Here is a 14,902-nt window from a genome sequence, read left to right on the forward strand (position 1 = left end):
TTTTCTCTGTTAGTCTTTGGAGGACTAAAAAGAAAGCTTCACTTTTTCTAAATTAAAGCCATAGATCAACTCATTACAACTAAAAAATACTAAATTTTCTAACCAGCAGTATCACAGATCATAAGTATTCTCATACAGATTAAGTGATTCTAGTATTCTTTTTTATTAGGCAAAAGAGATTTCAGTAGCCGACCTCCAGGATAATTATATTGAGGCATTAAATAAATTAGTGTCTGAAAATCAACAACTACAGAAAGATTTGATGAATACCAAATCTCAGCTGGAGATTTCTACTCAGATGTGCAAAAAACAAAATGACAGGATCTTTAAACCAACACACAGCAGAACAACTGAGTTCAAGATTACAGAGTTCAAGTAAAATTTCTTCAAAGTTTATTTAAAATGTGTATTGGTACAATATAATTCTCATTTCTTTGAAGATAACTTCTGACTTACAGAAATTAAATCTTCATCAAGAGACTCCGTGTTTAATTCTGAAGTATAGTGTGCACAAGTAAAGCTATGATCATGTTAAATTAATGAGGGGGAGGTGTATAGCATTTTCATTAAAGCTTTAGTTTTGTACACTCTGGTTGTCAGTATAAACAACATGTGTATTACATGAGGCTTTTCATGCTCCCTCCCACCTCTTCAATCCCATTTGCCCCATAAGAAGTAGAATTTGGCTTTTTATAAACAGCTTCCTTTGTGATTTTAGTCAATTTGTTATAGGCTGTTACCATAAGCAATAAGCATTCAGTGAAACGCCACCTGGCTTCAGCTTATACTATAAGGATTACATGTTTTCTTACCCAGAGCATTTGCTGACACCCTCACCTCCATTCCTGTATCCACCCCAACCTGCTAGTGAGGTAAGGTGCCTTCTTACGTGCCCAGTACTTCTGTCCCAGCACTAATCACACTAGATTACTCTGGCAGCTTATCTTTCTTGGCTATATCATAAGTATTTGAGGGGGCAGGGACCTGGTAGTGGGGATTGGATCTTTGGGGCTTGAATGAATGAAAGAACACCTGATCTGAGTAGGTGGCTAATTTTGTTAATTCTAGCCTTATTAGTTAGGCTATTTGCTTAAGTGAAGTTCCTACATTTTTGTTGGAAAGAGAAAAGTTACTACAATTTTCTATTTGTTTTGTTTTCTGATCTACCATCCAGGCCAACCCATGGCCAGCACAGACATGATGGAATAAAGATTGAGCACTACAAAACAGGTCTTCATTCTCCAAGAGGACGAGCGTCGGATAGTATAGACCCCATATCCAGGGTGCTAAGCCCCCTGAGTCCTCAAATCAGCCCTTGCAGCTCCACCAGGTCTTTGACTTCCTACTCTCTGTGTAAAACTCACTGTTTGCCTTCAGTGCTAGATACAAATGAAGCCAATTTTTCTGACACTGTGTCTGAGGGTATGAATGACCAAGAAGAGTTTATGTCTTTGGTATGGAAATTTTCTGATCTTATTAATTTGTTATTTTTTTAGTTTGATTTTATTTTTTAAGGGTGAAGAGGGTGATTCTTTTTTTTCCTTACTGGTTCTTTTATCATAGGTACTCTTCTCAGTTATCCCTGTCATACAGTTTTTGCTTATGAAGATACATTCGGCCAAGACTACTTTTTTCAAAATATATCCTAGTTCTGAAATATAAGTTAAAGGTATTAATTTGTCCTTAACCCTAATTGGAAATTCCCTTCCTGTCCTTTTCAGAGATGCTCAATTTTTTGCTGGAATGGTTAGTTTAAGAAATGTCTTTGGATGCCAAAATAGTCCTGAGACACAGGCAGTGAAGGAGGAAAAGAGGAATTGCTGGAAAGGAGAAAGGGAGTGCGGAGGTGGAAGAAGGCTGCGCCTCTGATGTGTGCAGAGCATGGCTTGGGTGTCTGAGCCTAGGACACCATGCCGTGCCAGTCCCTTGCTGCTTTCATTGCCGTGCAGGTTGCGCCATCTTTTTGCCTTCTGTGCCAAAGTACTTGCCATGTGCCCTTCATTTTCTGTCACCAGCTATGGCCATATTGCTGTGAAAATGCAGTATTTTTGACTTATTATGTGCCACCAAGTCCATGGAAAGGTTTTCTTTTATTTCTTAGAATAAGTCCTCCCTTCACTTTCTTCTTAAGTTTAGCAGCAAAAATTGTTTGGCATTAAAACTTTCCCTGGCCTGAACTGATGTGTTAATATGCATAGACTTTCTCTGTTCCACTTAGTGTGAGTATCCATGTGTTTTGCTTCAGAAATGTCAGTGTGTTTGGTTATGGGAAGTTCCCTTAGACTCCACTGGGGTAATACAGTTGATCCTCATTATTCATAGATTTTGTATTTGTGAATTTGTCTACTCCTTAAACTCTGTAACTCCCAAAGTCATTCGTGGACATATGCAGAGTGGCAAAAATTTTGAGTGACCAATTTGCACAATCTCAGCCAAGGTTGAACTAGGCAACACTCTGCCTTCTTGTCCCTGCTTACGTGGAGGTGACCAGAAGTTGGAGATGGCAGGGACAGCGCAGTGTAGGGAAAGAAGTTCAGCTCTGCGCCATTTGGATGGAGTCTGAATCCCAACTTCGGCACCAGTTAGCGGGGTGGCCTCAGGAGAGTTACCACTTCTGAACCTCATATCTCTCATGTGAAATAAAAAAATAAATCTACCAGAATGAGTTGTTCTAGGATTTAGGATTATACTCTCTGTGTGGGGAGGGTGTGTATGTGTGTGAATTTGTTTTATGTGTATATTTCCCCTGGGCCAAAAATTTTGTATTTGCTAATTCAGTGTTTTGGGTGACTTCATAGAACACAACTACTGCTATTGGGAATGAGTATTGACTACATATGGCATATGTTCTGTATTACCTTTCTAAAATCAGAATTCTGAAACATCACTAGACCCAAGGGTTTCAAATAGGGGACTGTGGACTGAAAGTTTGGAGGAGAAAAAATATTGATTTTAGCTGGCATCTAATTTTTTTTTTTGTTTAATTTTCTGTGCTTTAAAATCAAAGTGACATACTCAGGTTTTTAAAGTGAGTTTGAAATAATAGGCATTAACTACAGAAGGATATAGACGTCTAAATTGAAATATTCTTCAAACTGATAACTTGTGATACTTTACATTGTTGTAACTTGGATCAGAAAGGGAGAGATGAGTGTTAATTTTTTCAGAACTTACTGATTTTTTTTCTTTTATTGCTCTTTTTAGGATAAAAACCAAAAAAAGTCTCTTCAGAGAAAAAAAATCACCTTTTAATATTGCTAGTTAGAAAATATCATGAACAGTGTGTCTTAGAAATGTAACACTCATTTACACATGTCAAAATTTGTCTCTCTTCCAGTGTTCCTTGCCTGTATCTCCCCTTGGTTCAATAGCTACCAGATTTTTGGAAGAGGAGGAACTGAGGTCTCATCACATTCTGCAGCGCTTGGATGCCCATATTGAAGAACTAAAAAGAGAGAGTGAAAAGACAGTGAGACAATTCACAGCCTTAAAGTAGCCTCTTAAAAAATCACAATCTTGGAAATAAAAATAAACACCAAAGAGTTACTGTCATCTGAAGTAGCAGCTCTTTAAAAACATGAACAGATAAAATTATAAAAATTATACATCTAAAGCAGTGGTGAAGAAATCTGAAAAACAGGTACTTTTGATAGGCATTTTCTCTGCACTGGTTTGTTTGAAGGACTTCTTCCAGCAATAACCTGTGAGAATAAAACACTTGCTAGACTTTTTTCTAATACAAATATTTATTATCATAAAGTGATACTTATCTTGCTGACTTAAATGTGAATAACTATGTACTGTAATAAGGATTTTATAATACATGTTGAAAATAAAGTCAGGAACTTTCTTTAAGGGAAATGTGTAGAAGCATGAGTTTAGGGGTCAAACTTACTTGGATTGATAGACTGGTTTTGCCATTTACTAGCCAACCGGGTTGATTATTTACTGGGCTGGTAGCCCCTCCTAGCTAAGGGGCTGGTGATGTGTAAAGTTAGGCTGGCAGTAAATAAGGGGAGTGTGCTGAAGAACCTTAGCAAGGAGTCCTCTCTTGCTCAGCACTCAAACAGTGGAGAGAGGTGGGGAGGGCAAGGTACTGGCTTTAGTGTGTGGTACCCATGGAATATCCACTGGAAATAAATGTTCAGCATCTGCGCTGCTGAGGACAAGTTTAGATGGGAGACAAAGATAGGGATGTTGACATGCTGGAGGCATTTGAAACCATGGGAGTTGATAAGATCCACCAGGGAGGCTGTGGAGAGAGAGAAGAGCAGGAGGCTGGGTTTGGGGCCCTGAAAGATACCAGCATCTGAGGGTCACAGGAAATAGATCTAGCAAAGGAACTAGAATGTGCAGTTACAGATGAGGTCAGTGTCGTGTACTTGCCAGCTCAAGGGTGTGGCTCCACGTGAATCCTCTTTGTCTAGTGGATCTTTCCCATCGCATAAAACATCCTGTTATTTACCCTTTAAAAAATACTCAATTTTTTTCATGTTCTCTGTCTACTGTTCTGTATGTTTATTTGCTTCCCTTCACCCAAACACTTCTGGAAAGAGTTGTCTGCGGTGACTCTTTCCAGTTCCTCACCCCGCCCACCACAGTTCTCTCCTAACCCTCTCCAACACCACTTCCATCCCCAGACTGCTTTCTTGCTCTTGAGTTTACCAGTGACCTAATCAGTGTCTGAGCATCATTCAGGACACTTGGACCCTCTTTTGGCTTCTATGACCTGGAACTTCTGGTTTCCTCTCTACCTCATCCTTCACTCCATCTCATGGCTTTTCCTTATCTAACCTCTAAGTCAGAGGGCCTCCTAGAGCTCTGTCATTGGTTTTCTCACTCCATATCCTCTTCCCTAGAAGTTTCCATTCTGTTCTCAAGCTCTTCATACCACCTGTAGGCCAGTGACCCTTATTACTAATCTTGACCTCTCGCCAGAGCTGCTATCTTAGACACCTAGCTGCTTATGTGATATCTTCACTTGGATATCTGACGAACATCTTGTTTCCGAGAGAGAACTCTTTATTCTCCCTCTTGCTAAGATTCCATGTCAGGACATAGCATTATGTCAGTTCCTAGGAGTTATTCTTAATTCCTGCCTTACCCACATCTCCATATCCAGTCATTTGGGAAGTCCTGTCATTTCTTCCCCTAGAATCTTATCTCAGACCCAACCATTTCCCCCCTGCACTTCTACCACCTGATCCAGACTACTTCTCTTTCACCTAGATTCTAGCAGTAGCCTCCTAACTGATACTACTCACACCACTAACTCGCGGAGCTTCCAGAGTTATCCTTTAGAATTGTAAGTGAAACAGTGTCACCACTACTTCCTTTCAGACTCTTCGAAGCCTTCTTCTTTTTTTTATTTTTTTATTTTTTTATTTTTATTTTTTATTGCATTTTAGGTTTTGGGGTACATGTGAAAAACATGCAAAGTTGTTGCATAGGTGCATTCATGGCAGTGTGATTTGCTGCCTCCCTCCCCCTCACCCATATCTGGCATTTCTCCCCATGCTATCCCTCCCCAACTCCCCACCCCCCCGCTGTTCGCCCTCCCCCCCAACAGACCCCCGTGTATAGTGCTCCCCTCCCTGTGTCCATGTGTTCTCCTTGTTCAACACCCTCCTATGAGTGAGAACATGTGGTGTTTGGTTTTGTGTTCTTGTGTCAGTTTGCTGAGAATGATGGTTTCCAGGTTCATCCATGTCCCTACAAAGGACGCGAACTCCTCATTTTTAATGGCTGCATAATATTCCATGGTGTATATGTGCCACATTTTTCCTGTCCAGTCTATCATCGATGGGCATTTGGGTTGGTTCCAGGTCTTTGCTATTGTAAACTGTGCTGCAATGAACATTCGTGTGCATGTGTCCTTATAGTAGAACGATTTATAATCCTTTGGATATATGCCCAGTAATGGGATTGCTGGGTCAAATGGAATTTCTATTTCTAGGTCCTTGAGGAATCGCCACACTGTTTTCCACAGTGGTTGAACTAATTTACACTCCCACCAACAGTGTAAAAGTGTTCCTATTTCTCCACATCCTCTCCAGCATCTATTTTCTCCAGATTTTTTAATGATCGCCATTCTAACTGGCGTGAGATGGTATCTCAATGTAGTTTTGATTTGCATTTCTCTAATGACCAGTGATGATGAGCATTTTTTCATATGTTTGTTGGCCTTTTTTTTTTTTAATTTGAGACCGAGTCTCACACTGTCACCCAGACTGAAGTGCAGTGGCAAGATCTCAGCCACTGCAATTTACACCTCCCAGGCTCAAGTGATTCTCTTGCCCTAGCCTCCCGAGTAGCTGGGATTACAGGTGTGTGCCACCAGGCCCAGCTAATTTTTGTATTTTAGTAGAGATGGGTTTTCACCATGTTGGTCGGGTTGGTCTGGAACTCCGGACCTCAAGCGATTCACCCGCCTCAGCTTCCCAAAGTGCTGGGATTACAGGCGTGAGCCACCACGCCCCGCCCCAAGGCTTCTTACTGCACTCAGAATAAAATCCAAATGAATTATAGCCTACAGGGCCTTGATAATCTGGGCCTGTCTAATCACCCATTGCATCATCCTTTACTATGCTCCACCGGTGCTGGCCTCGTTTCTGTTACTGAATGCAGGAAGCTTTCACCTGTTAGGGTCTTTCACTTGCAGTTTACCCTGAATATTTCCTTTGTCCAAATTTGTCGGAACATTTGACTATAGTCTCTCACCTTCATTTTTAAAAAAGATATATTAATACCAAATATTAAAATGTATCTAAACTAAATTTGAGTTAGTATCTTAACACACATTTTACAAAATCTGTCAGTGGTCAGGGTACCCAAATGAGATGAAAAGATTAGAGATCTGTAGTATACTTTTGGTGTTTACAGGTAATGTTTTATTGGGCAAGTTATCTCATTCCTCTTGTCTTGGATTCCCAGTGAATTTTCATCTGGATTCCTGTGCAGATTTTAGCTGAAGAGGGCAAAGTTGACTTCCCTTGCAGCCTCATTTGATCTCAAGAAGTGTGGAAAAAACATTACATCACTCCGTGTTTCTATGACGTCTGCTTAACCCTAGACAATTCTTACCTTCTCTTTCATACATACACATAACACCTGGTAAACTGTGGGTGATGATTTTCTGTTTGCAAAACACTCAAGTCCAGTACCTAAATGTTACAGATAAGAAAGATAACTACAAAATAAACTCTATGGTATGAGAACATAGGTTAAGCAAACAATTGTCATGAACACTGAAGTGTAGAATGACAAAGTTAGAAATGTGTCAGCTTGTCCCAAAACAGTTTGAAATAGTATATATAAATGTATCGAAAAGAAACAAACAGTGGAATCAGGGCAGAGGGAAAATGAGGGTCGTAAACATTAATTCACTAATGAATCCAGTTGTCCAGTCCAGTTGCTAGAGGAAGGCAGCCAAGTTTCCTCTGAGCTTCAGAGGGGGGAAAGCAGAGGAGAAAACATTTACCTAAAAGTTTTATGGTATCCATGAGATTAAAAAAAAAAATCATAGGCTTAAGAAAAGCAGTTTTTTTTCTGTGTGTTTGAATAAGCGTTTTGTAAAGTATGTGAACATCCAGAAGAGAGGTCCAACATTTTCGTAACTGGTAATAATAATCTGCATAGCTCCCCCACAGTGTGCTTCACTATAGGTTGATGGCATAAGGCTGACATCCAATTCAAAGGAAAGGGTTCTGAGAGGGCCCCAAACATAATGCTGTAAAGCTCTTATGAAAGGGGAAAATTTAGAGGGATGATGGACTGCTTTAAAACAATCTTTTGTAAAAGCTGTTTCTTCAGAGTGCAATTTCGATAATTCGAACAGTATAGTTCACATCTTTTTTTCTTTTTTTTTTTTGTCCTCTGTGAGGACCTAGAATTTGGGAATTTTATGTTGCCCATTAAGGCCAGGTTCAATGATCTGACAATCATCCAATCAGAAGAACTTTTGCACTGCTCTTACAGAAAGAACGTAAGGCAGTAGTTGATGGAAGGCCAGGAACTCCTTGATATTAAATGCAAAACACATAAATGTGCATGTGTGCATTTTTCTGGGGAGAAGATTCATAATTTTCATTAAATTCTTGAAGGTATCTGTGAATCAAAAAGAGATTAAGAACCATAGCTTTAGGGACTAGAGTTCTCCCAGAATGGTATCCCGTTTTCTGGGGAGAGACATAAAATTGGAGGAGTCCAGCCCCTCCCTTCTGGGGCTGAATTTTAAAGTGCAGTTGAATAGTCATTCAAAATTTAAGCTTTTCAATAATAAAGACAATTCAAAAATGGACAAAAGATTGGAATAGACATTTCTCCAAAGATATACAGATGGCTAATAAGCAAATGAAAAGATACTCAACATCATTAGTCATCAGGGAAATGCAAATCAAAATCAAAATGCAATACCATTACACACCCACTACCATAAAAAAGATGGACAGTAACAAGTGTTGAAGAGGATGTGGAGAAATTGGAATGCTCATATGTTGCTGATGGGAATATAAAACAGTGCAGTCGCTCTGGAAGACAGTTTGGCAGTTCCTCAAAAATTTAGAGTTGCCATATTACCCAGCAATACCAATCCTAAATATATGCCTAAGAAAAGTGAAAACATAGATACACAAAAAGTTGTACATAAATGATGTTAGCAGCGTTATTCACAATAGCACCAAAGTGGAAGCAACCTAAATGTCTATCACTGATGAATGGATAAATAAAATGTATATCCATGTAATGGAATGTTATATGGGAACAAAAAGGAGTAAAGTATTATACTACTGATGCCACAACATGGATGAACCTTGAAAACACTATGCTAAAGGAAGAAAGCCAGCCACACAAAAAAATCGCATGTTGTATGATTCCATTTATATGAATTGCCCAGAATAGGCAAATCTATAGAGACAGCAAGCAGATTGGGAGTTGCTAGGGGTTGGTGGAGTGGAGGGGGCGGTGGAGGATGGGGATAAGAGGATGAGGAGGTGAAGACTAAAGGGTATGGGGTTTCTTTTTGAGATTATAGAAATGTTCTAACATTGTGATGGTTGCATAACTCAATATACAACTAAAAACTGAATTGTGTACTTTAAATGGGTGAATTATATAGTATGTAAATTATATCTTAATAACTGTTATCAAAAAAAGCCTCTGATGCATGGCAGCACCTTAAAAATATCAAGTTTATATTAAGGAAATATCACATATAGCACAAGCTATTCTAAAGTTTTCTATTTTCAGCTCTCAGTTCACATTCAGGAGTAACAGTGGTACCTTTCTTTGAGAGAGTGGATGATCAAGCTCTGTCAATCATTGCTTGCGGTGTGGGGTGGCTCTGCACTGTGTGATATTGTGGGGCAGAGGGCCAGGGGCCTGCACACTGCAGAAGTTCCTGCTCCTCCAGGTGGGAGTTCAGTCTTGGTGCTGCTGCCTGCTAGGCAAGGGTACAGGCAGCAAAGTCCACTCATCAGCCAGGCAGTGTCTTAGCTAAGTGTATTCTAAGGAGGAGCTGCAGGAATAGTTGGCACTAACCTGAGTGCTTAGAGGACAGTTTACAGAACACTTTTAGAGAGGGTTACAGACCACTGATGTGGAAATGTGAGCATATTGAACTTCCGCCCTAAGACTGCTTAGCAAGTCCCTCAACATTCTACAAGCATGACTGGGCAAAGTAGAGAAAGAAGAGCCAAGTACATTACCTAAACCTGCATTATTTCTTTGGCTGTGAGAAATGGATCAGCTATGACACTGTTTGAAACTAGTGTTCCCAGTCCTTTTCTGGAGTGGCTACTCCTTTGATAGGTATCTAGTGTGGATGGGCTAATCACTACTTCCCAGAGCTGTCCTGATTCCTGTGGCACTGGCTTTGGGAGGCAATGGAAGCCTCTCAGTGGACCAGCTCTTGGATTTGTCTTGCCATTGATGTGTAGCATAAACCCAAACAGCCCACCAGTCGCTGATTTTTCTGCAATCTAGGACATGTGTTTCAGATCCTCAGCTTAAATGAAATGCAATAAACAAGACTGGAAGTATTATCTCCCAGTTGGTTTCTTCAGCCACAGGCAAGCACAGCCTTTGGTCCCAACAGGAGCATTCACTTCAACCCTCCAAGTCCCTGTGTAACCCAACAGGGCAGTGGCTGGGGCAGGAGCCCGGTGCTTCCCCAAGGATCCCCTCTCCTGGAAGATGGGCCCCTCAGCCCAGCATGGAACCCCAGCAGTAACCTGCTCATACTAATAAATTCTGGACTGTGAGCAAAGGATGGGAAAAGTTCAATGTCTATGTAGACTAAGAAGGCATCACCTGATCTATTTATTTTGCTCCAAAAGGTTTAACATTAACACATTGTTTAATAACACCAAGCAATTCCAGACTCTTCTCAGGCAAAGTCATTCCTTAAATCCACATTCCTTAAATTCTACATTTCTCAAGCTGTTTTCCAGAGATTCAAAATATTTGAAGTATTAAGTGTTTTATTAGTCCATTTTCATGCTGCTGATAAAGACATACCTGAGACTGGGTGATTTACAAAAGAAGAAAGAGGTGTAATAGACTTACAGTTCCATGTGGCTGGGGACACCTCACAATCTTGGTGGAAGGCAAGGAGGAGCAAGTCATGTCTTACATGGGGAGGGCAGCAGGCAAAAGAGATCCTGTGCATAGAAACTGTGCTTTTTAAAACCATCAGATCTTGCAAGACTTATTCACTATCATGAGAACAGCATGAGAAAGATCTGCCCCCATGATTCAACCACATCCCACTCAGATTCCTCTCAACACATGGGAATTCAAGGTGAAATTTGGGTGGGAACACAACCAAACCACATCATTCCACCCCTGGCCTCTCCCAAATCTCATGTCCTCACATTTCAAAACCAATCATGCCTTCTCAACAGTCTCTCAAAGTTTAAACTCATTTCAGCATTAACTCAAAAGTTCATAGTCCAAAGTCTCATCTGAGACAAGTGAAATCCCTTCTGCCTATGAGTCTGCAATATTGAAAGGGAGTTACTTCCCAGATACCATGGAGATACAGGCATTGGGTAAATATACCCATTGCAAATGGGAGAAATTGGCCAAAACAAAGGGCTACAGACCCCATACAAGTCCAAAATCCAGTGGTGCAGTCAAATCTTAAAGCTCCAAAATGATCTCTTTTGAACCCATGTCTTGCATCCAGATCATGCTGATGCAAAAGGTGGGTTCCCGTGGTCTTGGGCAGCTCCATCCCTGTGGCTTTGCACAGTACAGCTTCTCTCCCAGCTACTTTCATGGGCTGCCATTAAGAGTCTGGCTTTTCCAAGTGCACAGTGCAAAATGTCAGTGAATCTACCTTTCTGGGGTCTGGAGGACAGTGGCCCTCTTCTTACAGCTCCACCAGGCAGTGCCCCAGTGAGGACTCTGTGTGGGGGCTCTGACTCCACATTTCCCTTTTACACTGCCCAAGCAGAGGTTCTGCATGAAGACCCTGCCCCTGCAGCAAACTTCTGCCTGCGCATCCAAGCATTTCTATACATCTTCTGAAATCTAGGTGAAGGTTCCTAAATCTCAATTCTTGTCTTCTGCATACCTGCGGGACCAATACCACATGGATTCTGCCAAGGTTTGGGACTTACAGCCTCTGAAACTATGGCCTGAGCTCTACGTTGTCCCCTTTCAGCTATAGCTGGAGTGGCTAGGGCACAGGGCACCAAGTTCCTAGGCTACACACAGCCTGGGGACCCTTGGCCTGGCCCATGAAACCATTTTTTCTTCCTAGGCCTCCAGGCCTGTGATGGGAGAGGCTGCTGTGAAGACCTCTGACATGTCCTGGAGACATTTCCCCCATTGTCTTGGGGATTAATGTTTGGCTCCTCATTACTTAAGCAAATTTCTGCAGCGGGCTTGAATTTCTCTTCAGAAAATGGGATTTGCTGTTCTATTGCATTGTCAGGCTGCATATTTTCCAAACTTTTATGCTGTTTCTCTTTTAAAACAGTGCTTTTAACAGCACCCAAGTCACCTGTTGAATGCTTTGCTGCTTAGAAATTTCTACTGCCAGATACCCTAAATCATCACCCTCAAGTTAAAAGTTCCACAAATCTCTAGGGCAGGGGCAAAATGCTGCCAGTCTCTGCTAAAATACAGCAAGAGTCACCTTTGCTCCAGTTCCCCCAAGTTCCTCATCTTTATCTGAGACCATGTCAGCCTGAATTTCACCATATCATTATCAGCATTTTGGTCAAAGCCATTCAACAAGTCTCTAGGAAGTTCCAAACTTTCCCACATTTTCCCGTCTTCTTCTGAGCCCTCCAAACTGTTCCAACCTCTGCTTACCCAGTTCCAAAGTTGCTTCCACATTTTCGAGTATTTTTTTAGCTGTGCCCCACTCTACTGGTACCAATTTACTGTATTAGTCTGTTTTCATGCTGCTGATAAAGACATATCCAAGACTAGGTGATTTACAAAAGAAAGAGGTGTAATGGACTTACAGTTCCATGTGGCTGGGGAAGCCTCACAATCATGGTGAAAGGCAAGAAGGAGCACGTCATATCTTTCATGAGGACAGCAGGTGAAAAAGCTTGTGCAGAGAAACTCCCCTTGTTAAAATCATCAGATCTCATGAGAACTTATTCACCATCACGAGAACAACATGAGAAAGACTTGACCCCATGATTCAACCACCTCCCACTGGGTTCCTCCCACACAACACATGGGAATTCAAGATGAGATTTGGGCAGAGACACAACCAAATCACATCAAGAATTTTTTAAGAATATGCCAAAACAGAATGGAAAACATGGCAAGTCAAATTCCCCAGGGCCAGGTCAGTCTGTGAGCGGGATTAGGAGAGCCCTCTCTCCCTCCTACCGGCAAGGATCCTGCCTCAGATTCCTCTGTTGCTTCCCAAATGGAATGTGAGCTGGTGACTTAGTTACTTAGAGATTCTTTACCCTCTGTGTGTCAGGGACTCCTCTGGCAGAGTTGGGAAGCCTATGGACCCCTTCGAATAATGACCAAGTGCATAAAATAAGATTCAAAGCATTAAAAGGAAAATAAATTATATCATCATTCAGTTATGAAAACCAAAGAAAAAACAAATTTGTTATGGACTTCTTTGTTAACTTATTAAATAACAGGACTGAGTGCCAGGTCAGGTCTATCACCTAGCATGCTTTTGAAGTGGGGACACATGAAAGTAATGTTTTAAGATGTCCATGACAATTGTAATGAGCTATGACACTCTCTGTAATTTCTTTTGGAATAAAACTACAGGTAATGCTATCACTGTGGCCTATACTCATCATGAAAGAAAAGCACATTTCAGTCAGAGGTTATTGAAAATAAGGATGTCAGTTTTTCCCATCCAAGTTCATGAAGCTCTAAATTTTATCTTTGGATTCCTTGGGGAGTGTCTGTGGACTCCAGGTTAAGAGTTTAGAGGCTTACTTATGTTTTGTCTCATGCCTGGTCATGTTGGTTCCCTGTGAACGTTCACTTGTTAACAAGGGGCAGTACTTGTGCTTAATGTCAATCATTACTCTAAGAACTTAGTCTTTTTTAAATAAGTAATTTCAACTTTTATATTAAATTCAGGGGGACATATGCATGTTTGTTACATAGGTACACTGCATGATGCTGAGATTTGGGGTATGAATGATCCCATCACCCAGGTACTGAGCATAGTACCCTATAGGTAGTTTTTCAACCCTTCCTCCCCTCACTTCTTCCTCTTTCTAGTAGTCCTCAGTGTCTATTGTTGCCATCTTTATGTCCATTACTACCCAATGTCTAGCTCTCACTTGTAAGAGAGAATATACAGTATTTGTTTTTCTGTTCCTGCCTTATCTTGCTTAAGATAATGGCCCCTCGCTGCATCCATGTTGCTGCAAAGGACAATGATTTCATTCTTTTTTATGGCTGTGTAGTATTCCATGGTGTATATGTACCACATTTTCTTTATCCAATCCATCATTGATGGAAACCTAGGTTGATTCTGTGTCTTTACTATTGTGAATGGTGTAATGCTGAACATAGAAGTTCATGTGTCTTTTTGGTAGAATTATTTATTTTCTTTTGTATATATACCCAGTAATGGAATTGCTGGATCAAATGGTAGTTAAGTTCTTTTAGAAATCTCCAAACTGTTTTCCACAGTGGCTGAACTAATTTACATTCCAACCAACAGTATCTAAAGCATTCCCTTTTCCCTGCAACCTCACCAGCATCTGTTGTTTTTTTGACTTTTTGATAGCCATTCTGACTGGTGTGAGATGGTATCTCATTGTGGTTTTGACTTGCATTTCTCTGATGATTAGTGATGTTGAGCATTTTTTCATATGCTTGTTGGCTGCTTATATGTCTTCTTCTTCTTTTTTTTTTTTAGAGTGCAAACGCAGTCCCCCACTACTACAAATTATGCAGTTGAGTTTCCCACATTTGGGGAAATCGCAGGGGTCAGCACATCTGGAGTGCAATGGATAAGCTTCGCCCTGGGAGAACCACCTTCGTGATTATTGTATCTTCTCTGCCACGTAAGTATATATGTCTCTTTTGAGAAGTGTCTGTTCATCTCTTTTGTTCACTTTTTAATGGTGTTGTTTTTTCTTGTGAGTTATTTAAGTTTTTTTGTAGATTCCGGATATTAAACCTTTGTCAGATTGTATATATAGTATGAGAATATGTTCTCCCATTTTGTTTACTCTGTTGATAGTTTCTTTTGCTGTGCAGAAGCTCTTTAGTTTAATTAGGTCCCACTTGTCAATTTCTGTTTTTGTTGCAGTTGCTTTTGGGGACTTAGTCATAAATTTTTTGCCTAGGATTATGTCCAGAATGGTATTTCCTAGGCTTTCTTCTAGGACTCTTATAATTTGAGATTTTACATTTAACTCTTTAATCCATCTTGAGTTAATTTTTG

At 40.6% G+C, this 14,902-nt stretch overlaps 1 protein-coding gene and 1 non-coding gene across 9 annotated transcripts in view; one reads left to right on the plus strand and one right to left on the minus strand.

Annotated features, from left to right (window-relative positions):
- CEP63 (centrosomal protein 63) overlaps window positions 1–14,455 on the plus strand; it is an 83,824-nt gene extending 69,369 nt beyond the window's left edge. For 6 of the 8 annotated variants that reach the window (XM_021666633.2, XM_064378711.1, XM_064378713.1 and 3 more), the window contains one exon: window positions 3,338–3,861. In XM_021666633.2, the coding sequence (XP_021522308.2) occupies window positions 3,338–3,496 (159 nt within the window). In that variant the 3' untranslated portion in view covers window positions 3,497–3,861. Of the gene's footprint in view, window positions 1–169; window positions 376–1,174; window positions 1,455–3,337; window positions 3,862–14,371 lie in introns of those variants that run through there. The other 2 variants (XM_064378715.1, XR_010343453.1) reach the window with 2 other exon arrangements.
- LOC135275988 (U1 spliceosomal RNA) lies at window positions 14,368–14,527 on the minus strand. Its single transcript, XR_010343564.1, has one exon. It is a non-coding gene; the product is annotated as a U1 spliceosomal RNA (small nuclear RNA).
- Window positions 14,528–14,902: the final 375 nt, after the last annotated feature.

This window comes from Aotus nancymaae, unplaced genomic scaffold (genome assembly GCF_030222135.1).
Source record: "Aotus nancymaae isolate 86718 unplaced genomic scaffold, 86718_ANA_hifiasm-v0.15.2.pri h1tg000019l, whole genome shotgun sequence".
Taxonomy (NCBI): Eukaryota; Metazoa; Chordata; class Mammalia; order Primates; family Aotidae; genus Aotus; species Aotus nancymaae.